The sequence below is a fragment of the Peromyscus leucopus genome, chromosome 19, assembly GCF_004664715.2.
Source record: "Peromyscus leucopus breed LL Stock chromosome 19, UCI_PerLeu_2.1, whole genome shotgun sequence".
In the NCBI taxonomy this organism is placed as follows: Eukaryota; Metazoa; Chordata; class Mammalia; order Rodentia; family Cricetidae; genus Peromyscus; species Peromyscus leucopus.
Genome location: NC_051079.1, coordinates 46,051,676 through 46,076,879, shown reverse-complemented (window position 1 = coordinate 46,076,879; position 25,204 = coordinate 46,051,676). Strand labels below are relative to the sequence as shown.

The 25,204-nt window shown below is 39.2% G+C and overlaps 1 protein-coding gene across 1 annotated transcript in view; it reads right to left on the bottom strand.

The window, feature by feature from the left end:
* Positions 1–12,838, bottom strand: part of LOC114709731 (long-chain fatty acid transport protein 6) — a 30,895-nt gene extending 18,057 nt beyond the window's left edge. Inside the window, exons 1-3 of the mRNA XM_028893703.2 lie at positions 12,639–12,838; positions 6,668–6,826; positions 3,990–4,114 (exon numbers count right to left, since the gene is read on the bottom strand). Of these exons, the coding sequence (XP_028749536.2) occupies positions 3,990–4,114; positions 6,668–6,826; positions 12,639–12,780 (426 nt within the window). The 5' untranslated portion in view covers positions 12,781–12,838. The remainder of the gene's footprint in view (positions 1–3,989; positions 4,115–6,667; positions 6,827–12,638) is intronic.
* Positions 12,839–25,204: the final 12,366 nt, after the last annotated feature.

Genomic DNA, 25,204 nt, shown 5'->3' with positions numbered 1-25,204 from the left:
GTATCATAGATAGAGCAACAAAGAAACAAACAGCAGAAAAGGAATGAAAGGGTCTAGAAAATGGAGTATGTACATGTATGAGTGAGTGAGTACTTACTCTTGAATGTTGGTAATGCTTATAGTGTGTTCTGTGAGCACAGTCAGAGCAGATAACTAGAGCATTCAAGGTATCGACTGAATTCAAGTTTGATAAAAATCAGTGCACTGTCAATTAAGTGGGAAAATACTATCTTATGACAGCATGTGACAAATTCAGGCTGAATATTGTACTGTTAAAAGTCCTTAAATTCCTCATAAGTGTGTGTGTGTGTGTGTGTGTGTGTGTGTGTGTGTGTGCATGTGCACTTCTAAATGATTCTCAATGATAATTGAGAATCTAAACATCCAAACATATCCACTTCTAAGAGCAACATACGGCAAAATTATTTTCCTGAGTAATATAATGTTATTATTGCACAGGCCCTTGAGATACTGGAAGTTACTAGGGTCGTTATTCACAATTTAGTTTCCTTTATTCAAATCGCTAACACAGAATTATGTCTACATCGAGCTTTGACAAGCTACAGCCTTCAAGGGGCACAAGTGACCACCTGTGTGTTTCTGATGAAGCACAGTCATGACTGATTACTGGGAGATCATCTATGGTAGATGTAGATGAGATTGTGAATATAGATTGTCTATCTAGAAAAGCAATACGAGTTCTTTTGTAATCTCTTCTATGGTATTTTCTCTGACATTTATGTACTTCTTTCATTTATGATCGTTTGTGGACACACTTGGCAAAGTCTCAAAAGTCCATGCTTCATTTTATTAAGACTAGCCTGGTGGTTTCGGTAATGAAAGGCTACAAAACATGAGCTTCTGATGCAGTTTTTCTTTTAAGATTTCTGAAAAAAAAGCATACAGAATCCTTTGCAACTTTACCGCCGGCTATTTACACACACACACACACAGACACACACACACACACACACACACACAGAGAGAGAGAGAGAGAGAGAGAGAGAGAGAAAAGAGAGAGAGAGAGAGAGAGAGAGAGAGAGAATGAGAGGCAGAGATAAATAAATGGTGGATGGGTAGATAGATGACAGATAGATGGATAGATGGATGGATGGATGAACGGATGGATGGATAGATGGATAGATAATAGGTAGATACGTAGATATATAGATACATAGATAAGTCATTATCTAAACCACAGAAAATACTTGTTTACTCTTCGGCCATTTAAAGTGCCTTATACTGTGGTGGTAATCTAATTGTACTGAAATATTATTTTGATTGTATGTTAATAAATAAAGTTGTCCGGGGGTCAGAGCTATTAGAGCCATAGCATGAGTGTGGCGGTGGTGGCACACGCCTTTAATCCCATAGATATCTGTGTGTTCAGGGATATAGCCAGCATTGGAGACATATGCCTTTAAGACCTAGGGGGCTGTACATTCAGACAGTGACGAGGCAGTCATGTGTTTGGGTTTACAACCAATGAGAAGGCAGAACAACATACTATAAAAAAAAACGAACAGACAGGAAGTAGGTCTCTTTCGCGAAGCTGGGACAGCAGGAGGAAGGGTGAGATTTTAGCTCTGAGCTCTGAGCTCTCGGCTTTCTCCTTTACATTGTTTCTGTGTTTCTTATTTAATAAGACGGTTAGTTACATCAACATTATACCCGTTAAACAGATTTCTGACACAGTCAGAACTTCTATCACAGATGTCCCATGGGCTTAGTTCTCAGTAGGTATGTCCATCTGGGTCTTGGTAAAAAGAACCCTACTGGTGTGATGACATCCATGAAGGAGGGAGTCACACCAATATTGAAGTTCTAGCTTTTTTAAAAAGCCTCTTTGTTTGTCTGGTGTGGCAGGAACTGAAAGGAAGTTACCTGCTACTGGATCATCAATTCCTTCCCAGAAATAGTCTCCTTCTTCCAGACGCAGACTCCATCCAACTTTGTGAAACCGTAACACAACTGGGCCAATGACCCTCTTTTGATGCCTACAGAAACTGAAACTCCATAGTTTCTCTTTAAGTGCAGAAAACTCTATGCAAATTTAAGTTTTAAAGAAATGAGAATGTTTGTTGCTACGCATAGAGGCAGAAGGGAGATACTGAAAGCAAAACCAAATGACTATTCCCCACAGCACAGCGTGGCAAGCTGTTTAGTGCAGAAAGCAGGGTTCATCCTGAAATGATCATCTAGGGCTCAAACAGCAGATGGTAGTTGTTTTGGTTCTTCCATTCTGATTCTAGGTAAGACCTCTTGGTTCTAAAGCCTATTGATAATCATGCATGCATGCATATGGCTGCCACACAACTATGCCTCTTTAAGAACAATCATGTATTCTGACAGTTGACTTTCCTTTCAAGCACTACAGTAATACCTTGAAATAGTATAGCACAGGTGGCAAGTTAGTTAGGTTTACAGAATGGGGGCAAAACTGAGTATCCCACAGACCATGGTTTGCAACCTCGTGTACATATTTGTATTTAAAAGATAAGAAGAAGGGAGGATAATGAAACTGTAGTGGGTAGCCATTCCAACCTTGATCTGGAAGTTCCAACCCCCATTGAGGCTTCGGTAACTGTCACGCCTACAAGGCAGGGCCAAGAGAGGACCTTGAAGACCTGAGATCTGAATGTGTCATCTCTCTTGTTTCCTGGACCCTGGACGCTGGAGGTGGACCGAGCAGAGTTCTCCAGAGAACACCACCGGACCGCACTGCATCTTTCTCAGACCCTGCAACCTACCTACCCTTCATTTGTAAGTCACGTCACTAAATAAACCTCCCTTTTAACTACGTGGAGTGGCCTTAATAATTTCACCAATATGAAACCACATGTTCTTTAAATAAATCCAGATTTGCTGATAAAGGTATACAGATGGCTTCTAACAAGAGGAGGAGGTTGGGTAGACAGGAAATCCTTTGATAAACTCCAAACTCATGAACAAAAGCATCTTGTAGATCAGGCTATCCAAGTTCACATTCTTTTCGGTGTTCATCTGTTCCGTGCAATCCCACATTCTTAATAAAGTTTTATTTGGGGTTCCTGTCTCATCTCACTGGGATTGGAGATAATTAGTGGAAGAAGAAGTAGTGTTAATATTTTAACCAGGAAAGAGATGTCCCAGTCCACCATCCTTGGCAGACATACTGAGTGAGGGAACGCAGGTCAGGAGGTGTAGTTCTGAGGGATGGCTCCACTGGCCCTCCTCAGGAAGGGTAGCATGCTCCATAACATTTCTAGAAAGGGGTTGATGTTGATTTGATTAAAGGAAAAAAATCATGTCTTTGCTGTCAAGAATATTTAGGAAGTCAGAAAGTTTTTTCCTTCTTTTTTTAGATATTTCAAAAGATAAATGACACCGGAACAAAGACAGGGACAGAAAAAGCAAATAAGTCACAGAGACACACACCAGGCTCTGACAAATCTCTGCACTTACCTATTTCTCATGCAGTGGCAACTGATGAAAAGGTTGTCAGATCCACTGCCTTTGGGGTTGGGATGCTGAATACAAATTAAGTTTCCTTTCAATGCTAAAAACATTTACAGGAATATACCTAATATTACCATTGATTCAAAAGAAAAAATAGAAAATTATAATTGGTGTCATTTTGAAAGCCCATCGCTTTAAAGCATTGCCTATTTTAAATTTGGAGTTATTTTTCTTTTAGCATCACATGTATCTAATTTTATAATAAAATTTCATAATTGAATTAGCCTGAACTTGAAGTGCATGGATCTGTCCTGTCCTGCTACAGAACAAAGCACATGATTAACTCTTTACTGGGTAGTCTGCCTCATTTTCTTGAACTTTTATATAAATTTTATCTTGTATACTGTAAGCACCTCTGTGTCATTGACAGATCATGTTCTGAAGGACTGTGGAGTGAAAACAAAGAAAGCAAAATTGCCCTCTCCTCCCCTCCCCTCCCCAGCATTATTCTATCTGAAATCTTTAGCATCTCCAGTACTGGTCTCTCTTACCTGAGGCTGTTTGCATAGATAACGGCAGAGTTCTCCAATGTATTGAAACACAGTCACATTGTACTTCTTGCAATCATTCCAAAATTGGCTTGCAGAGAATTTCTTCTTTAATACACATGTAGCACCTATGAGAAGAGGTAAAAGTAGGCACTAACTACCATGAAACACAAATGATAATGCTGTCTTAACAGGTCCACTCACTTCCAGGGCTTTCACACCTCACTCTCAGTCATGGATAGCAAGTTTATTTGGAAATATTACCTCTACAGTCCAATAACCTTTCAGTGCAGTCATGTGGTAACTATGAGTTTCGACCGAAAATGTGCTTTTTGCAATTTGTGGATTGGAAGCACCTTCAAAATCAGTAGGAATTATATGCATACTACCATTAGCATTGGGATTACATGTAGACTACCCCAAGCATGGAATTACCCATAGACTACTACAAGCATGGAATTACCTATAGACTACTACAAGCATGGAATTACCTATAGACTACCACAAACATTGGAAGTTTATGTATACTACCACAAGTGTTGGTGGAAGTACATGTATACTACCACAAGTACTGGGAGAGCCATCCATCCTTCTCAAAGATGAATGATATTGACTCATTTTATCCTTGCACAAAAGTGTGCAGTTTGTTCTAAAGATGTTAAAGCAGATTTATCATATCCTGAAGTCAAGATTTAAGAAGCTATGCTAAAATTCCACCAGCAAAAGTTCATCAATGCATATAGTATCTAGTTTTAATGATATATTTTAACATGGTGTCCTATTTTTACTTGGGGTATAATTTATGTACCAAATAATTCACAATTTAATGCTTACAAGCCAGTGTGTTTTCATATAGTCACAAAGGTGACATCACTGTCATCACCTAATTCTAGGACATTGGTTTTTATTACCCCAAAGGAAACTTATCACCTTAGCAGTCATTCCAATTTCCAGCACCCCTTACCCTTAGTAGTCATTGTGTACATCTACCTCAAAAGTTGTTTGCTATGGACTATTGTAACATATTGTGTGTGACTCATTTACTATAAAATGTGATTTGGGTTTGTTTATCTTGTACCATGTATCAATACTTCATCTTCTTTATGTTTGAATATATCAGTGGATATGTAATATTTTATTTGTAATTCATCATTAATATGTACTTGGGTTGCTTCTGTTTTGGCCATCAGCAGGCACACTCATGATCAAGTGTGACTGCATGTTTTCAGTTCCCTTGGACATGTATCCATGAGTAAAATCATTTGATCACATGACTACCCCATGTTTTGTTGGCTCTGAAATCTAACACATGCCCCCTCACAGTGGGTGGAGTCTTGCCCCAAAATCTGCCCCTGGTTCTTCAAGAAGTAGTGCTAGGGGCAGTTAGTAAACCAGCCTAAGGCATTTGCAGAGCTCAGTGCCTAAGAGAATTGGTGTGGCAGTGAGGTCCCTGGGGCTCTGGCTGGCAGTGGATTCCACCATGGAGGGTCTGGTACTGGGCTTCAGGAACAGACCTAGGTCAAAAATACCTCTTCCACAAAGGATCTCTCTCTCTCTCTCTCTCTCTCTCTCTCTCTCTCTCTCTCTCTCTCTCTCTCTCTCTCTCTCTCTCGTGTATGTGTGTGTGTGTGTCTGTGTCTGTATCTGTCTCTGTGTGTCTCTCTCTCCCTCTCTCTGCCTCTCCGTCTTCTCCTCTCTTTTTTCTCCTTCCTTCTAATAAGTTGCTTAAAATAACTTAAGGGGCAACATGGAGACGGCTCCTTCCCTTGTGGCTTGTTCAGTATGCCCTTTCTTTTTGTTTTATGAAAATCAGGTGCTCTGGTCCAACACCAAGTTTCCTCAATTCCCACAAAGGTGATCTTTACATGTATGGATGAATGATCACCTTGCTGTGTCTGTGGAAAAGTGACTATGATCTAACAATCCAGTTTTGACAGGAATGTATGTCTCCGTACAGATTCTTACAGATAATTTTAATGACTGATACTTATTTCCTTACTTCACACTCTGTAAAGCTACAATCGTAAGTCAAGCATACACAAGCGGTAATGAATGGACTCTATTATTTCAGAGCTAGTGAATGAAACATCATCTTGCATATCTACAAATGGATTCCATAAGCCCTATCTGTATCATAAGCTCTATCACATAGTTCTTGGGTGTTTGAACAGATTGTTGGGGAGAAAAGAAACTGGCCTTGACAAGTCCTTCCCGTCACTTATCTGTGTAATTCCAACTTGTTCTTCTTGCCTGAAAGAGATGGAGTCGATTTTCCCACTGTTCAGAACTAGATGCTTATCTGAGCTTTGGCTTGTTTTGCTCATCCAAATGCTGCTGAAGTAAGCCTTGTGGTTTGGGGCTAAACAGTTATGCAGCTGACATATTTTCTCCCCGTGACTGACTGCCTGGGGATCCTGGGGCTAGTCTCCTAGGGAATGAGCAACCACAAGGAAAAGGGAATCTATAAATGGCCCAAATCACATGAGCAAATGCCCAAGATTTTGACTTTTGTAGTTTAGAAATGTGCTATGTTATGAAAATGTGTCCTTGCTACAGATACTACATTGTAATTGTGAGATATGCATGCAGTTCCTCAGAATTCTATGAATACTTCTAAGTTCTAATGAATATAAGCTCTGATTAAACATTTTGATGACTTATCAAAAAGAAAAAAAACTTACCCAACTCAATACAGCCACCAATTCCAAGGAGAGCCCCTGAACTATGATACAGAGGGAGGGTTAAATAAATAATGTCATCAGCTGTGCAGCCAAAAGCCCACAGCCCGAGAGATCCCTTCAACACCTGCAAGTGACTAATCACGGCTGCTTTGGGTAGACCTGAAAGAGAGGAAGAGAAGGAAAAATTAATCCACACAGGTTCTCTGAGGGACTCTGAGTTCTCCAAGGGACTCTCATCCATGTTAAAGATCATGCAATTGATGGTCACAAAGTACAGTATCATAATTATGGAAAGGTGGGATGTAGGTGGAGAGCCAAAATTATCATTGCATAGTTTTATATCCTTTAGAAAATGGCTATTTATGTTTACCATTGTATGTGAGCTAATTTTCTCATGACCATTGGGCAAGCTTTTTAAAACATGTTGTTAAGCTTAGCTTTTTAAAACATGTTGTTGTTAATTCTAGCCTCTACCAACCTATAGCTAAAAATGCTTTAAAGTAATATATGAAACATATTGAAAAAATTTTTCTACCTTGCTGTAGTCAGCTTATCTAATGGCTCTACTGTATTCATTGAAAGAACTGATTCATAATTTCCCTTGTTCTGTGGCTACAGAAGTCCATGAAACCCATTCAATGGCAGAACATGGATTCCAGAGTAACTTGAATCTGTTATGCAGGGTCATGGTCACTGTTATATGTCAAATATGTGTGTGTGTTTGTGTGTGTGTGTGTGTGTGTGTGTGTGTGTGTGTATGTGTGTGTGTATACATGTATATGTCCCATTACATATAGATCTATGAAAGAAAGATTATCCTGATACCAATAACACAAAGAATTGGGACAAAAATATATCAAATTATTCTAGATGCTTTGGAGGAGAACTGCAATGTAAATTGCTGCTGTAATGAAGTCTACAGTCTTTAATCTATGCAAAAGAAGTTAAAATTACACAAAATCAAAGTAGAGAGTTTGCTAGAAACTAATGGAAGAAATGCTAACATCTGCAAAAATATTCCCCCAAATGAGAGGAAGCATAATAGAAATCTAAATTACATGTAAAGTAGAAGTTTTAAAGAGAACAATTCCTTCAAGTAGAACTCTCACTGTAGACCATTCACTTCGTCTGGTTTAAACATGTCTTGTCATATGATCCTTTAAGAATGCAAAGTTCATAAAATATGTTGGAATGGTTCTGCTGTGGATATTGCTCTATATAAATAATACACTGATTGGCCAGTGGCCAGGCAGGAAGTATAGGCGGGACAAGGAGAGAGGAAAATTGGGGGAACAGGAAGAAGGAGGGGGAGACACTGCCAGCCACCGCCAGGACAAGCAGCATGTAAAGATGCCAGTAAGTCACGAGCCACGTGGCAAGGTATAGACTTATAGAAATGGGTTAATTTAAGATATAAAAACAGTTAGCAAGAAGCCTGCCATGGCCAGGCAGTTTATAAGTAACATAAGCGTCTGAGTGATTATTTTATACGTGGGTTGTGGGACTGCAGGGCTTGGTGGGACCAGGAGAGAAGCCCTCCATCAACATGGTCCCATGCATTTCATGAGCCAGTTTTCTACTCTGTCTATCCTTCTTTCACACATAATTGTTTTCTTATGATAATATGCAGTTGTAAGTAATATATAAAATGTTTGCATTTTGCATAGTGCCTTGGTACTGACGTTACAGGTATTTTCCTTATTGTTTTGGAATTTGCTAATGTTACAGAAAATTATAATGTCAGTGTAAGAAATTCAGCCTTTAAAAAAAAACCTGATAGGTTAACTCATATAACATGGTATGATCATGGTTGAACATTAGCACTTTTATGTCTTTTAAGTTATATGTCTCTATCATGGAACACAACTTGTCTTTCTGTTGATAAATATCATCACTTCAATTAATTAACTAGATTTGATCATATCCAATTTTTATTGGAGTTTAAAGAGTTTTGTTTTTCAAATGATTATCTGCACAGACCTCTATTTTGAATCTATCTCATTGTGGCTTGAAGTGTGGCTCAGTGGTAAGGGGTTTGCTCAGTCAGCATTAAAGAGCATGCAACCCTGAATTCAATCCCCAGAGTCACAAAGTTAACCAATCTATCCCATTAACAAACTTGTTGGCATTATAAAATGCTAAGGGGATGAGGCCAAACAGGGTGTTTCCTGGATGCAGGCCTAAGAGACCTCCAGAGGCATCGAAGGAAGGGTCACAGTCCACAGAGAAATCCTACCAATCTCCACCCTGAAAAGTTCCACCCCTTTCCCAAGAAGCTCTTTATAAGTCCTGAATCCTATTCAGTTTGTTGCTGTTTCTTCCTCTAGCAGAGGCAGCCACCCTCCTGTTTTCTTTTTCTCCCAATAAATCTCATTGTGTGAGGTTTGTTGAGCAGTGTGACTTTGTAGTATTCCTTGGCTTCCAGCTGCTAGAAAACCTTTCCATCTGAGCTGCAACTCTTACAGTTTGGCTCCTCAGAACCCAGAAAGGCTCATGAATAGGGAGTAGAAGATAAAGGTATGACCATAAATAGGCTTAATGATGAACAAATGAACAAGGCACCTGCAGTGATAGGAAGAAACAATCAAAAAGGAGAGGGGTATTCTTTAATTTCAAAACCACATAGAACTGTAAAACATTAATTTCTAGAGTGAAAATAACTATTAGCTTCCCAGAAAATGACCCAAAAAGACAAATCCCCAGTGCATGTCATCAGAATGATGTGAAGTACTAGAGATTCAAAAGTAAGAAGCACAAAGACTTCTCATCATGGACATAGGAAATCCAAAGTCACAATCCTGAATAAAAAGAATTTCAAACATACATGCTGTGTATATCATTCTGTATAAATAAAACACTGATTGGCCAGTGGCCAGGCAGGAAGTAGGTGGGACAAGGAGAGGAGAATTCTGGGAAGTAGAAGGCTGAGGGAGAGAGACACTGCCAGCTGCTGCCATGACAAGCAACATGTGAAGATGCCAGTAAGCCACGAGCCATGTGGTAAGGTATAGATTTATAGAAATGGGTTAATTTAAGATATAAGAACAGTTAGCAAGAAGCCTGCCACGGCCATACAGTTTGTAAATAATATAAGCGTCTGTGTGTTTATTTTATAAGTGGGCTATCGGACTGCCAGAGCTTGGTGGACCCGGAGAGAAAACTCTCCAACAACACACATACAATTCTACAAGAAGTCTTCCTTCTCTAAGGACAGAAAAAGAGATGTTTGGGGATATATAAGAATGTGTAAAAGTGCTCCTTTCCTTATGACTCTTATTAAGATGCTGCAGAGAACAGGGCAGAGAGAGTAAAGAATGAAGGAGCTGAAGCTCTGCTGAGTAGGGGACCAAGAAAAGAAAATGCTGAAGGCATTCCCAAGATGAAAAACAAATATAGGACAAGACAGCTACTGGACAGGACTGAAGGAGAAGGGTGGAACAAAGGGTGTCCAAAAATTGACTTGAAGGAATGCATTGGACTCCTTCACTATTTACAGCAATGTTTCCTGGTTGAGGAAGAGGTGGCATCTCAAATTAGTTCAACATAATTGTTATTTCAGGATCCATGTTGTTGGAAACCCAGTTATCTCTTTCAGTTTCTGAGGACTATCACCACAAGACTGTGCTACAGCAACAAGCCTCTCAGGTCATTGGCCATACCCTCACAACCTATAGGTTTTGACCATGATATACCTAATGAGCAACACCAGGGCTAGGTAAAATCCCCTCTTCATGAGTGTTTTCTTTATTCTAATCCATGCATGATCTCTATAGTGTAATCTAAGGAAGAGTGCCCCTGGGCTTCAATAAGCTTTCATCCCCTCTCCCACATAGCACTTCAGGTAGAGTTCCTTCCTGCCACTTGACCTCCCACTGGCATCCCTAACGCTCTAGAGCTGTGTACAATCCATTCCTTCTCTTTGCTATCTTTTGTCCTCATCCTTCATCATGTCTCACCTGCCACACACAAGCAACCCTCCCTCTACCCACCAGTCCCTTGCAGCTTCCCATCTTGGCTTCCTGACAATAAGAAAGGGCTTACAAGACCAAAATTATGAAGAAAAAAACCAAAAAACCAAAAGTTGGAAACTACAACACTAAATACAAAGCAATTTTAGGTGGCCAGCAAACCAGAAGAACAATTAATTCCAGATGGAGAGGAGTTTGACCTGAAAGAAAACAAACCATTATCTGGGTTCTACACAGCTTAGTTAGAAAGCGTCCACTGTTATGACACTGACCAGCCAGCATTTAGCGGTTCTTAGGGTGATAGGAAGAGGAAGTGCCTGCAACATAAAGGAGTGTGTGGATGGGTGGGGTGCAGGTAAACTAAGAATAATCAGTAGACAATGTTTGTGCATGGGTACTAAGGGTCTGCTAAGTTACCTGTTCTCTCTAGAGATAGAGAAGCATTTTTTTAAAGGACTGCACATACTTTCTGCCTTTGAAGCAGAATTAAACAATAAATGTAGAGCTTTTCTCTCACATATCTAAAACCTTTCCCCAATTCTGTGCTATAGAACTGTAATATAATAAATATGAAATGTAAAATTAGTGGCACTTTCTCTCTCAGCCAGCTTTGCAACAGCATAAAATGCCTCAGCTTTGACCTTGAAGAGGAAATAAATGTCTGTTAGAATCAGCTCCAGTCTGTTCTCATTGGAGCAGACATTTAGAGATTGCCTTTAAGTCACCCCTGACTTGTTAAAAGAACACAACCACCAAGATTAACTGTCTAAGCACCTTCTGCTGGATATTAAGAAAACCCCATCCAAAAGTCATTCTCTTTCAAATCGCATTGTCCAACAAAATTTATGCTGACAAACTGATACATCCTGGCATTTTTGAGTTTATTTATTCTAATCATATTTTCAAATGTAGTTTGTTTTCTTAAGGACTAAAAAAGATAAGATGCACCAAATGATTGGCTGGTAAGTTTTTTTTTTTTTTTTTTTTTTTTGAAGTTATTGTGTAATAGGAATTTTGCTTACAACGTGGCACACGTAGGTAATAGCAACATTGAAACTTGGAAACAAAAATCCCAACCATCAAACTGATCACAGAGCATCTTTGGCCTGTCGTGCACGGCTCAGTGCTTCCTGAAAGTCAGAGAATTCTTGTGACTCCTCAAGTCGATTTATTATTTTCCTTTGGTTATCACCATTTAACCTTTTCCCCCACTAAAGAGAGCTGAGTTCCATGAGCCCATGTTGTTTCTTTCTCTGGATTCATCAAGTCTTGGGGACTTTCCGTGAGTCATGAGACCCGGTTATTCTGGGAAAGTTAGGAGAGCTGCCACCTGCACCAAAAGTCAAGAATAGAGAGAACTGCTTTGGAGTCCATTACCGGGTTTATAAACACAGAAGGTGAATGAAAAAAAAAAAAAAAGAACTGAAGAGGAAAGGGACATGATTGCTCCTAGGCATGATGAAGAAGAAAGTTTATTATAGATCAAAGCAAGAGCATAGGCAGGGACTGGAACATCTGGGAGATCCCAAAGTGGACATGACCAGGCAAAGCTTGGCCATGTCAGAAGAGGGGCGGGAAGAGAAGCGGAGGGAGAGGAACAAGCTGCAGCAGCTAAGAGGGCAAATGTACAAAAGGGTGGGTAACCAAAATGGCTGCATTATGTAGGGCAAATCCTCCGGGGGAAGGATAGAATAGGCCCGGGGCTGGAGAGTGTAGAGGGCAAGGTATTCCAGCCATACCCCATAGCAGGTGGAAACTGAGAGCTGTTGGGAGAACCTGGCAGTCAGGTCCACTTTGATATGTTAAATAGACATGTTAGTTAACTATTTGTCCTAAGTTTGAGACTTTACACATCAGACCTAAGATTTTATTATTTTTAATATTTGTATGTATATGTCTGTTCAGTGCCTGCAACACCAGTATTGGTGATACAAAGGCACACACACACACACACACACACACACACAGACAAAGAGAGAGAGACAGAGACAGAGAGAACGTACCTGTTGTTCCAGAGGTAAAAATATAGAGGCAGGTAGACTTGAGGCTTGAGGTGACATGATGCCTTGTTGGCACTGGCTCATCAGAGGCCAGGCTCAGCTTTTCTTGGAGTGAAACTACACCTTGTGGAACGGAGTCCTTCATTCCCCAAACAGTGATGTGCTTGGGGAGGCTGGGGAGGATTTCTTCTATGCTTCCAAGTAAATCTGAAAAGCAAGTGATTAGAAATAGGTTAAAAAAAAAACCCTCTAATCTCAAAGTTCATGTTGGGTTTCTTTCACGTGTTGGAACAGAGATAAAATGGAAGCAAAGTCTCCTCTCTTTCTGATTGAAAAGGCTATTTTATGCTTATGTTTGGTTTGGGAAATACTTCATTTTGTGGCATGTCACCCTAAATACCCCTAGTCTGTCCTTGAATTTGAAATTTCCCACCTCAGTTTGCAAAATCCAGGGATTATAAGCATGAGCCACCATTCCAATCCCTGTGTCTATTTCAACCTGAAACAACAATTCTGTCACCATCTGATTGAACAACACAAAGCAGGTTCACATTAAATGTTGATGATTTTGATAGCTTCCTGCTAAAAGACCACACTTCCCAGCTTCCTTTGTGGCCAGGCCAAGACTTTCTTGAAGAGAGGGACTATGGGGTGGCAGTAATTTCTGCCCCTGTAAGGGGCCAGATCTTATCTTTGTAGGTATTTTGGCCATCCACACACTTGCCCCCTTGTTATGAACAAACATGGTCTTGGTCTCACCTGAGGTCAGATCAAGCCTCTCTTTCTTCCTACCTTCTCTTTACAGCTGTCTTCAATTATCTAATAGATTCTATTACAAAAAATTATTATATTTTCCCATCTTTTAAATAAAACTATTTCTTAGATTCTCTTCAAATTTAAATTTAGGATACTGCAGAAGGCATGTTCTTCTAAATATAACTTGGTAGTTAATTATTCCAGGAGAACATCTGAGTGCTAAATTGCTCAACCTTAATGAAACACATTTGAGGAAATCCCTTGGCTGCTCTGGAGTGGTTTCAAGACCATGTTGAAGCCAAAGGTTAATGAATTCAGGGAGAGGCCTGTTCACTCAGCACCATGATAAGTAAAGTTGCAAACCCCTGAAGCAGAGGGGGGAAAAAGAATGCCTTCCAGAAACAGAACAAGGTCCTCTATGCAGGGGAGGATGTGACAGGGACAGCTGCCAGTGGAGTGATGAACAGAGCCTCCAGGAGTGGCCTGGAGACTCAAGGCCAAGGACAGAACAAGGTCAAACAGAAAAAAAGAACAATAAATATTGAGAGATCCAGTCTCCAGGACTGAAAAACTTTGGAGCATCGTTAATTCAAGGGTCTGAGTGTTAAGGAATGGAAAAGTAACCAGGATACTATTTTTCAGAAACTCTTTGCTTCCAGGATTAAGAACACAGAAAGGCAATAGCTGAGGTGAGGTGAGACTAAGTTATTTGAGACTTTCATTTGGCCACTAATATAAGATAAGACGTCATACTCTAAAGGAGGTCATTGATGGAGGAGAAGGGAGATATGGCAGTGGTGAGCCCCTCATGAGGAAGCATTAGATATTAAGGTACTCAGCACCCAACAGTACACAAAACAAAAAAAATCAATCCTGTCTGAAAACTCTTTTTCCAGAATTTAGGGAGAACTATGCTTGTTACATTTAACTGTAATTCTGCTTTATTTTAACATTGGTCTTTGACAGTAAAATGAAAGTTTTACATTTATAGTTGGTAGGTTTTTTCTTTATTTCTATGATATTCCATTCTTTCCAAGGTGTGAGGGACTTCTGATTGCTGTGTTTCTTATTTTAACTTGACAACTGGACTAACATCTTTGGTGGTGCTGCATGATGATACCCACTAGCATTTTGCAATCAACACCAACAAAGCCAAGGATTGCTGACAACCACTAGAGGCTAAGTAAAGGCAAAGAAAGAGTCTTTCTTACATTTAGAAAAATGTAAATATGTGAGTATGAAGCTGGCAAATCCTTTGTTTTAGACTGTTAGCCTCCAGAACTAAGCAAAAAATACTTCCCTTATTATAAACTCCCAGTGTATGGCATTTTATCACAGCATCTCTAAGAAGCTAATAAACCAAGTTCTCAAAATGATGCCCAGTGTAACTGGTAATCAAAATGAAATTAAGTAATTCTATAACTATATATGCATCATAAAGAAACCAGTGACTTGGACTGGAGAGTTGGGGCTCAGAGGTTAAGAGTTATACTGCTCCTGCAGAGGACGAGTTCAGTGTCCAGCACCTACATCAGGCAGCTCACAATGGCCTGTAATCCAGCTCCTGTGGTCAGATGTCTCTTCTGACATCTTTGGGCACCTGTACTCAAGTGCACATATCTCCACAAAGACACACGCAAATATACATACTTGAAGAATCTTTAAAAACACAGTGATTTGGAATAATACCTTTTAGTATAATAGATCTGGTCAGAATGCTCTAGAATATATGAATTTTGGCCTGTACATAAAAAGCAACTATGTTATTTAATTCTTAAAATTAAACAAACATAATCATAACTATATATTATGAAACATAATCACAAACTATATATTGTTTTGAATCTGGATTCATAGTACTATGTTACATATTTTCATGAAGAGGATGTGAACCATGAATGATTATCAGGTTGTCTCGGAAAAGCTGTCTGTCAATCACTGTTCAGTTCTATTACACTCCTGATTTGGCTTTTGTAATTCAGATTAATCATAAAGAAGCAGCAATAGAAATGAGTCAAGTGTCATCCCTGTCTCTCCAGACTTTATCTGAGTCCTGCTATGCCTGCCTAGAGGAGCCTTTCCTCCTTCCCTACCTCCATTCTGTGGAGACTCTGCTCTTCAGTGATGACCCAGGGTCCTCTTAGCTCTTTCCAACAAACTACCTCCTCCATTCCTCCTACCTCATCTCCATTCCTTTGTGTCACCTACCAACCAACAATTATTCTCTGCCAGGGACCCATGCCCATCACACTTGCCTAGGGTTCAGAGTGGGGAGCAACAATCAAAGAGTGGACAACCTACCGAATAAAGACTAGACCAAAAAAAGAGAGTGTCTCAGTTAGGGTTTCTATTGCTGGGATGAAACACCATGACCAAAAAGCAAGTTGGGGAGGGAAGGTTTTATTCAGCTTACACTTCCATATCGCTGTTCATCATTGAAGGAAGTCAGGACAGGAACTCAAACGGGGCAGGATCCTGGAGGCAGGAGCTGAGGCAGAGGCCATGGAGGGATGCTGCTTACTGGCTTGCTCAGCCTGCTTTCTATAGAACCCAGGACCACCAGCCCAGGGATGGCACCACCCACCATGGCTTGGGCCCTCCCCTGTTGATCACTAATTGAGAAAATGCCTTACAGCTGGATCTCATGGAAGCATTTCCTCAACTGAGGCACCTTTCTCTCTCAAGACTGTAGCTGCATCAAGTTGACACACAAAACCAGCCAGGACACATAGTTTTAGAAAAGTGGCAGGATACAAAATTAACACACAAAAATTAGAAACGTGACTGTATACAAATGACAGAATGAGAAATAAATCATAGAAACAGTACCTTTCACAATGGCCTCAATCAAAAAAATAAATAAAAAATAATATGCTGGGATAATGCTTATCAAGCAAATAAAGACTTGAATAGGAAAAATGTTAAGACATTGAAGAAAGAAATCAAAGAAGACACCAGAAGATGGAAAGATCTTCCATGTTTGTGTATCCATAGAATTAATATAATCAAAATGGTCATCCTACCAAAAGCAACCTACAGATTCAATGTAATTGCCAACAAAATTCCAATATAATTCTTCACAAATATTGAGAAAACAATCTCCAACATCATATGAAAACACAAAAGACCCAGGACAGCTAAAACAATCCTGAATAGTAAAAGGATGCCTGGAGGTATCACCATGCCAGATTTTGAGTTATACTACAGAGCTATATTAATAAAAAATGGTATTGGCATAAAAACAGACAAAATAGTCAACTGAAATGAATTGAAAACTCAGACATAAGTCTACACACCTATGGACACCTGATTTTTGACAAAGAAGCCAAAAATACATTGGAGAGAAAACAGTATCTTCCACAAACATTTCTGTTCAAACTGGATAATTGTATGTATAAGAAAGAAAATTGTTTCATATCTATCACCCTCTAGAAAATTCAACTCTAAATGGATTAAGAATGTCAACATAATTCTAGGTACCCTAAGTCTGATAGAAGAGAAAGTGAAAAGTAGGCTTGCACTCATTGGCACAGAAAGGACTTTCTCATCAGGAAACTGACAACACAGGACACTAATATCAGTCACTAGCAATAAATGTGACTTCATAAAGCCAAGAAACTTCTTTATGGCAAAGGACACTATCATTCCATCAAATTGGCAGCCTACAGAATGGGAAAAGATCTTTATCAATTATACATATGATAGGAGGTTAATATCTATAATATATAAATAACCAAAAGAAAAACTTGATCAAAAAAGTAAACAATCCAGTTTAAAAATGGGATATAGAACTAAGCAGAGAGTTTTTAAAAGATAAAGCACAAATGGCTGAAAAACACTTAATGAAATGTTCAAGATCTTTAGCCATCAGGGAAATGCAAATTAAAACTCCTTTGAAATTTTATCTTACCTTAGTCAGAATGGCCAAGATCATATGCCATACAACAAATGGCAGCTCATACTGGTGAGAATATTGTATAAGGGGAACACTCATTCATGGTGGGAGTGCAAACTTGTACAGCCACTCTGGAAATCCTTCGAAATCTGTGAATACATCTGCCTCAAACCCAGCTATACCACTCTTGGGTATATGCCCAAAGAACTCTGTATTCTCTTAGAGAAACACTTGCTTAACCATGTTCATTGCTTACCTAATTGAAAACAGCCTAGATGTCCATCACATCATGAATGGATAATGAAAATGTGGTACATTTACACAGTGGGATATTATTTAGCTGTTAGGAAAATCAAAGTTACGAAATTTCCACTTAAAAGGATGGAACTAGGGCAAAAGCATCCTGAGTGAGGTAACCCGGGCCCCAGATGACAAATACTCTGTTTTCTCTTTTAGGTGTATGTTACTTTTAAGCTTTCAAAATGTGCACTTCAATCCAAATCACCACGGAGGTTAGGTACCTACTACAGGACCAGAGGGGAGGAAACGATCTCCCAAAGAAGGGAAAATCAAGTTTACATATGGAGAGACAAGGGGGAGCCAGAGTAGGAGGATTAAATAAGGAAGGGGATGGGAGGACAGGGTAAACAAAGGAATATGGGGAGGACAACTGACGCTAAAGGCCATTTGAAAAATTATATGGAAACCTACTACTGTAGAAGCTTCCTAAAACCATACATATATGAAATAAATCTAAGTGGAGTAACCAAATAATATGGGAGCCAATGCCCCAACTAGATATCTTATGCTATCACGTGAAACCTTCAGGGCAGGAATTGGTTATATCTAGTTGAGTCATTGGGAAAGGGGCCCTATAGGAATCTCCAAATATCACAAGTTATTGCCAATGTTATTGTTTGATCTCCACAACCTATTTCTGTGGTGGTATTCTAATTGTACTGAAATGTGATTTTAATTGTATATTAATAAATAAAGTTGCCCGGGGGTCAGAGCTATTGGAGCCATAGACAGAGTGTGGCGGTGGTGGCGCACACCTTTAACCCCATAGGTCTCTGTGTGTTCAGGGATACAGCCAGCATTGGAGACATATGCCTTTAAGACCTGGGGGGCTGTACATACAGACAGTGATGAGGCAGTCACATGTTTGGGTTTACAACCAATGAGAAGGCAGAATGACTATGAAACGACTTACACACAGGGAAATAGCTCTTTCGGGAAGCTGGAACCAAGGCAGGAGGAAGGGTGAGATTTTAGCTCTGAGTTCTGACCTCTTGGCTTTCTCTTTTACATTGGTTCTGTGTTTCTTATTTAATAAGACAGTTGGTTACATCTACATATTGCTAAAGACAGTACTTAGTTATATCATCAAACATGCAGATGTCAAACAGGTGCCTAACTAGAAGCGTCAGCCTTAGGGACTAGCATTCATGATGCTGGAAGATGCAGAAAAGAGAAAGGTACACCAATATCACCCAACTACAAACCCTGTGACCAACAGCAGTGATCTGGCTGCAAGATATACTAGTTCAGTAGTGACCTAAAGAGGAGGAAGCAGAAAGATTCTAAAAGCCAGGGGTGATGGTTGACTCCAAGCAAAAAGTGTCTTCCGGGAACAACAGGACTGACTGTTGTACATATGAACTTACAGATGCTGTGACAGCCTGCACAGGACCTTTGCAGGTTTGGGTCAGAAGGAGGAAGACATAGGGTCCCATGCCTAACCAGGAAGCTCTCTCCAGCTGATGTCTGCTGGGAGATGGAAGGCCAGTTTTCTCCAATGGTGTTTCATTGGATATGTCAACCAATACTCCAGGGCAGGCCCCAGGACCAGGAGTCATTGGCCAGCACAAACAAACTCAATAGTGTTTTCGTGGACTCTTTGTTTCATTTTGCTTTTTTTTGTCTTTTGATTGTTTTGATTTTCATTTGTGTGTGGGGAGGGCCTGTGTGTGTGTGTGTGTGTGTGTGTATTTCTTGTGTTTTTTTTTTTTTTTTTTTTTTTTTGTCTCTTTGTTGCTGTTTGAGAGAGAGAAAACAAAGAACTTAGAGGTAGGTGGGTAGGCAGGTCAGGAGTATCTGAGGGAGGATAAAAACCATGATCAAAATATATTGTATTTTCCAGTAAAATTAATTAATACAAATAACCGAGTCAAATGGCACTAGGTAACTCATAAATATAACCTGTAAGAAACTCAAAGCAAACACATAAATGAGGCATTATGCCAGGAAACTAGGGGTTAGGTCTTAAAATATCTTATTAATCTTCATTTCTACCACAAATAAATTAAGCAAACTGTAAGAATCCAAGGAGAATTCTCAGTTCTGGTTAGTGTATGCCGTTATTCATTCAGTATCCTGCTGCACGCAGGCTGCTTTGACAAGGTGTGAAAACCCACGGAGATGGCTAGTAGGAAAGACAACAGCACAAAGCATCTAGTCTTTCAAAACAACTGTTCTAGATTTTGTTTAAATGACTCTTTCTGGCATATTGAACTTAACAATTCTTTCAACTACTTATCATAGTTATCGTGATTTCAAATTGGCCACCTGGAATTATAAACCAATGGCTACACTTCTAAATAAATTGGGGCATAAGTACAAAGTTACAGCATGACTGTGTCTTGAATCTTTGTTGAAACTGCAGTCTAGGAAATAGTGAGGGTTTACAAAGAGTGGTAATGTTTTCAAAAATGAAGGAAGTGAGCAAAAGTCAAAATAAACATGATTTCATATCCTTAAAATTCAGCTGATTTAGCTGAGGCAGAATTCTCAAATAAAATCCTTTCAACAGCGATTAAAAATGATAATGGATATTATAGTGACAGTTCTGAACATCGATGTGAGGATAAAGAGGGACAGAAGAATGACTCGATGGTGACAGCATTTCCTGTCTTTCCAGAGAACCAGAATTCAGTTCCCAGTACCCACGTGGCACGTCCAGCTCCAAGAGGTCTGACACCCTCTTTCTGCCCTCTGAAGGCACTCACATACACATGGGATTCACCACCCCCAGCCTGAAATAAAAAGAAAATAAACCTTACAAAAAAAGATAAGGAATCACTACTTATTTATTACTATCAGTTTTAAAACATGAAAAAAACTTCCTTTACCTTGAAAAGAAATTCAGAATATTGATATGACTTAAAATAATATTGTTTAATATAGTTATTTGTGAGGGTGTTTTGTCTGCATATATGTCTTCATACCATGCACATCCTTGGTGCTATGGAACCCATAGACATCTTTTCAGATCGACTGGAATTAGTTACAGACAAGGCTGTGAGCCCTGTGTGTGTGCTGGAAATCAAACCTGGGTCCTCTGGAAGAGCAACCAAGGCTGTTAAATAATACTGTTCAAATATATTAATGAAACTCAACTCATTAAGACCCATTCCTTAAAGAAATGTACAAACCATTGATCTGCGCAGAACTGCAGACACCCCAACAGAATGACCAATGCCCCACTCCGTCTGCTGCTTACCACACCTGCCAGGCACACCACATGTTCTGGTTAGATTTCTGGTTAAAGGATCTGGGATCTGTGCTGGGGAGATTACAATAGATGCAAATCTTGATAGTAAAGTGTGTGAGAACATGAGTTAGCTATTTTTCCTATGATTTTTTAATAAAGTCTCCATTACAGAAGAAGACTCAACACATTTGGTTTTGTTTGTTTGGTTGATTGGATTTTGATTTTTTTGGGAACAAGTTCTTTCAAGAAACACGCAAAAATTTCTTCACATTTAAAGCAGGGCATTAGGTGAATTCCAATGGTAAAAATGAGTAGGCTATGATCCTGTGTGTGAGCACTCAGCACTCTTAGTACAAAATAATTTCTTCTTACATCATCATTGCACCTCTTAGTCATATTCCTGAGACTACAAAATCAATAACAAAAATTTCACGTGTCCCTCTAACATGCCATTCGAATTGTGCTTTGTATCTTGTTTTAATAACTCTTTGTCATCCTGCTCTACATTTAACAGACCTAGAGTACTGAATGTGAGGGAAAGGAACCAATTGATTATAGCTCTCAGGATATTGGTAAGTATTTTACCTTTAAATTTTTATATGACTTAGGGTATATATAGGTCCATCGTAGCATGCCTGTCTGATATTTGTAGGATCCTTAGTTTGATTTCCAGCACCAAAAACATTAATAAATGCAATATGAAAATCAGCTCCAAATAGGTGACCTGGTCTCTCTGTAGTGCAAAACAATGTTCACAAAGAAGTCAGGGTGAAATTATAGATTTTATCAAGTATTTGTAACCAACTCTCTCCTGCGTAGGACAGCTCAATAGCCTTGTTAGAGAGGCATGACTAGACTCTGGTTTTTAAAAAAAATGATGCTTAAGCAAGCAGTGCGCTAAAGTACTGTTCAGACATAAAGATACCAGGGCTGCATATCAGGTGCAGAAACCCACTCTTGAATAAATAGTGCTCCAGCTACTTTTATTAACACTGTTTATTTCAAATCACAGAGCATTTAGGAAGTCTGTGCTATTTCTGTGTATTTATGCTCATTATCATTATGTATTATCTATTCTGCTTTTTATGTGTACTTTTATGAACACTGTTTATTACAAATCATAGAACGCTTAGAAAGTGTGCACGATTTCCTTCCTTGGAAATGAAATGCAAGGAATCTGAAAACAAATGGAAGTCTAAAAGTTGATAGCTTGCACAAGCTAATGAGCTTGTTTTAATCCAGGTGCATTGAACTTCAAAATCCACACATCCCCCATTAACATCCATTCTACATTCCTATTAATTATAATTATTTTCAGAATCAGCAGTCTTTACATGACATGTTAAGTAATCTTCCCTTTTTCATGGAGAGGTGATAAGTCTGAGCCATTCTGTTTCATTCAATTCTTTGTCTAGGTCTTTTTGTTTTGTTTTGTTTTGTTTTTAATTACACTATACCTTTTTGTTTGTATATTTTTCAAGTCAGGTTTGTTTTTCAATTTCTTCTTGTAGCCCTGGCTGTCCTGGAACTCACTCTGTAGACCAGGCTGGCCTTAAACTCACAGAGATCTGCCTGTCTTTTACTCCAGAATGTTGGGATTAAAGATGTGTGCCACCACTAGTCAGCTATACTATACTTTTAAATTAATAAAACCAATTATTTTCCTTTGTAGCAATGTAACTCTCTTGACCCTGCTAAATCTAAGAAAATGTGATACAGCCATTCTAATAAATACAAGAAAAAATTAGCAATGTCCTAAAAAATAGGCATGGATCCCATGTAAGTGTACCACAGGACACAAGATAGGTAATAAAGTTCACAAGAACCCTTTGTTTTCTGTACCTCCATACATATCACTTTCAATAAAATTTAAAAAGGACTTTATTTGTCCTCTCTGTTGAGCATTAAGAAGCAGTTTCTTTTATGGCTAAAGGATATTTGCAGGATTGTAAAGGCTCAGTTGTTAACCTGAACACTTTCTTTGCACAGTCAGAGGGCAATTGCTCATAAAAATAGGGCTGGGCTGCACAGGTTAGCATGTCTACTTCGAATAGCATTAGTTACTTCTGAAGAGAAATCTAAAGTCTTTTAGAATGAATTCATACACAGAGTGCTATCCCATTTAGAGTAGAGGAGACTGGGGTAACCTGAGATTGTTTAAAGTTATCTGTTCATAGTGATTTAATATATTGTGCACCGAGAAAGTAAAATATGCATGTTACACACATTTGAGTAAGAGGGAAACCTGTGGGCACCTGGTCAACCCAAGGCACTTCTTATCTGTTATGAGCAGTGTTTCCTGTTCCCTAATGAAAGCTTTCTTCAGCAACAGATTCTGCCGGCTTTTTGGAGAATTTCCAGGCTGTCACCTGTCCTGCCTGAGATTTACCCTGCCATTTAATTTTAATTCTTTGACAAAGAACATGAGCCTGATCTGGACCCCTAGATCATAACATAGATAGGAGACTCCTTTGCAAGCACACGTGAGTCTTCAGGCTTCTTCGAGGGAATAATATCATACACGTTTTTCTAAATAGCAAATATTAAAAGTCTGATACCTTGATAGTGGCATATCGGAATGCTTTCTTATAATATAACCAGAACACACACTTTTTTATAACTATACTGAAGTGCAACCAGCAGTCCTTACACAACGGGATTATGATTAGATCAGAATCCCACAGCAGAAGCCAGAATTTGAATACTAGTTCTTCAATCTACTAAAATGAGTAACTTAAGCTAAGCTCCCCGATTTCTTTGGATAACCTCACTGCATCTGCTCTCAGAGCCCTGGGGATGCTTTACCTGAGTCAACCTTGAGAAGCGATAACTGCTGGCATCATTGTTACTGATGATAATAATAATAATGTTTGATGGTGGTTTAATTGATATCTTTCCTTTGGCTTCCTCCCAAATATGGTTACCAGATAAGTAAGCGAAAGGTGGAAATTGTACCTATCACCAAGGACATTATCAAATCTGACCCATAAAACTTGTTCAAAATTATGTATTACTTCTGGGGCTACAGAAATATTTCAGTTGGTAAAGTGCTTACCTTATGAGCACAGAGTCTGAGTTTGATCCCCAAGCACCCATCTTCAAATAAGTTATTATGATGCACACTTCTGATCCTAGCACCAAGGAGACCAAGAGAAGGCAGAAAACCTGGTACTTATTGCTGGCCAGGCTAGTCTACTTGATGATTTCCAGGCCAGTGAGAGATACTCTGTCTCAAAAGGATAATGAATGGTAACTGAAGAACTGCCATAAAAGTTGTCCTGTGGCTTCCACATGCACAAACATGCATGAGCACTCACACACGCACACGTACTAATTTGTACACACACACACACACACACACACAACACACACAAACCCAAAAACTGTACATAACTTATAAGGAGTATAATTTTTTTCTAAAACATCATTTTTTTTTTCCTTTTTGGAGCTGAGGATTGAACCCAGAGTCTTGCGCTTGTTAGGCAAGTACTCTACCACTGAGCTAAATCTCCAACTCCCTAAAACATCATTTCAAGCAAACTGTGTGCTATTCTGTTGGTATAGGATGTTCTCATAGACACGACATGAATTCTGTTCAGTCACTAAGCACTGAGCTACCCTGTAGCAGGCACTTGGCCACGTCATGAAAGCCATATCATGTCCTCAGAACGACCATGAAGTAGACAGCATTGTCACCATCTTGTAGCTTAATAAAGTGACACTCACAGAGATTTTCCAGTAGCTACTAAGTGGCTAACTACACATGAACTAGGTCTGCCTGGCTGCTCGGTATAAACCATTTCTCCACTTCTGTACACTCTCCTTAGGATTGTAAGAATCCGCTATTAGGAACAGCTGGTCAGAATCTGTGGAGTCTGAAGTTTAAAAAAAATCTAATCATTAGGAGTATGTTGTTCACCAATGCAGTTTAAAATGCCAAGAATACAGTATTTCAGGACAAGAACTTTAAATACACACAATTTACTAAGTTCTATACTGGTCTTAACAAGATAACTTATTCGTTAATTAAAATATAATTATCATATCTTTAAAATTCGTGTAATTTGCATTTTAAGATATGTTAAGATGAATGATTAATGTGACTTAATTTCTCCAGTTAACTATTTTGCTGAAAAACTCTACTAAATAGAATTGACTTAAAACTCCAGTAACCCAAAGTAGTAGTCTGTGTAGTGTGTGTGTGTGTGTGTGTGTGTGTGTGTGTGTGTGTGTATGTGTGTGAATGCATATGTGTGTGCAGGAATGAGGAATGTGTGTGTGTGTGTGTGTGTGTGTGTTGTATGTTGTGAAAGTACATGTATATGGCTTGTGTGGAGGTCAGAGGTCAGCCTTATGTATTCCTCCATTGAGCGACGCCTTATCAATTTTTGAGATAGAGTCTCTCATTGCTCCAGAGCTCAGCAA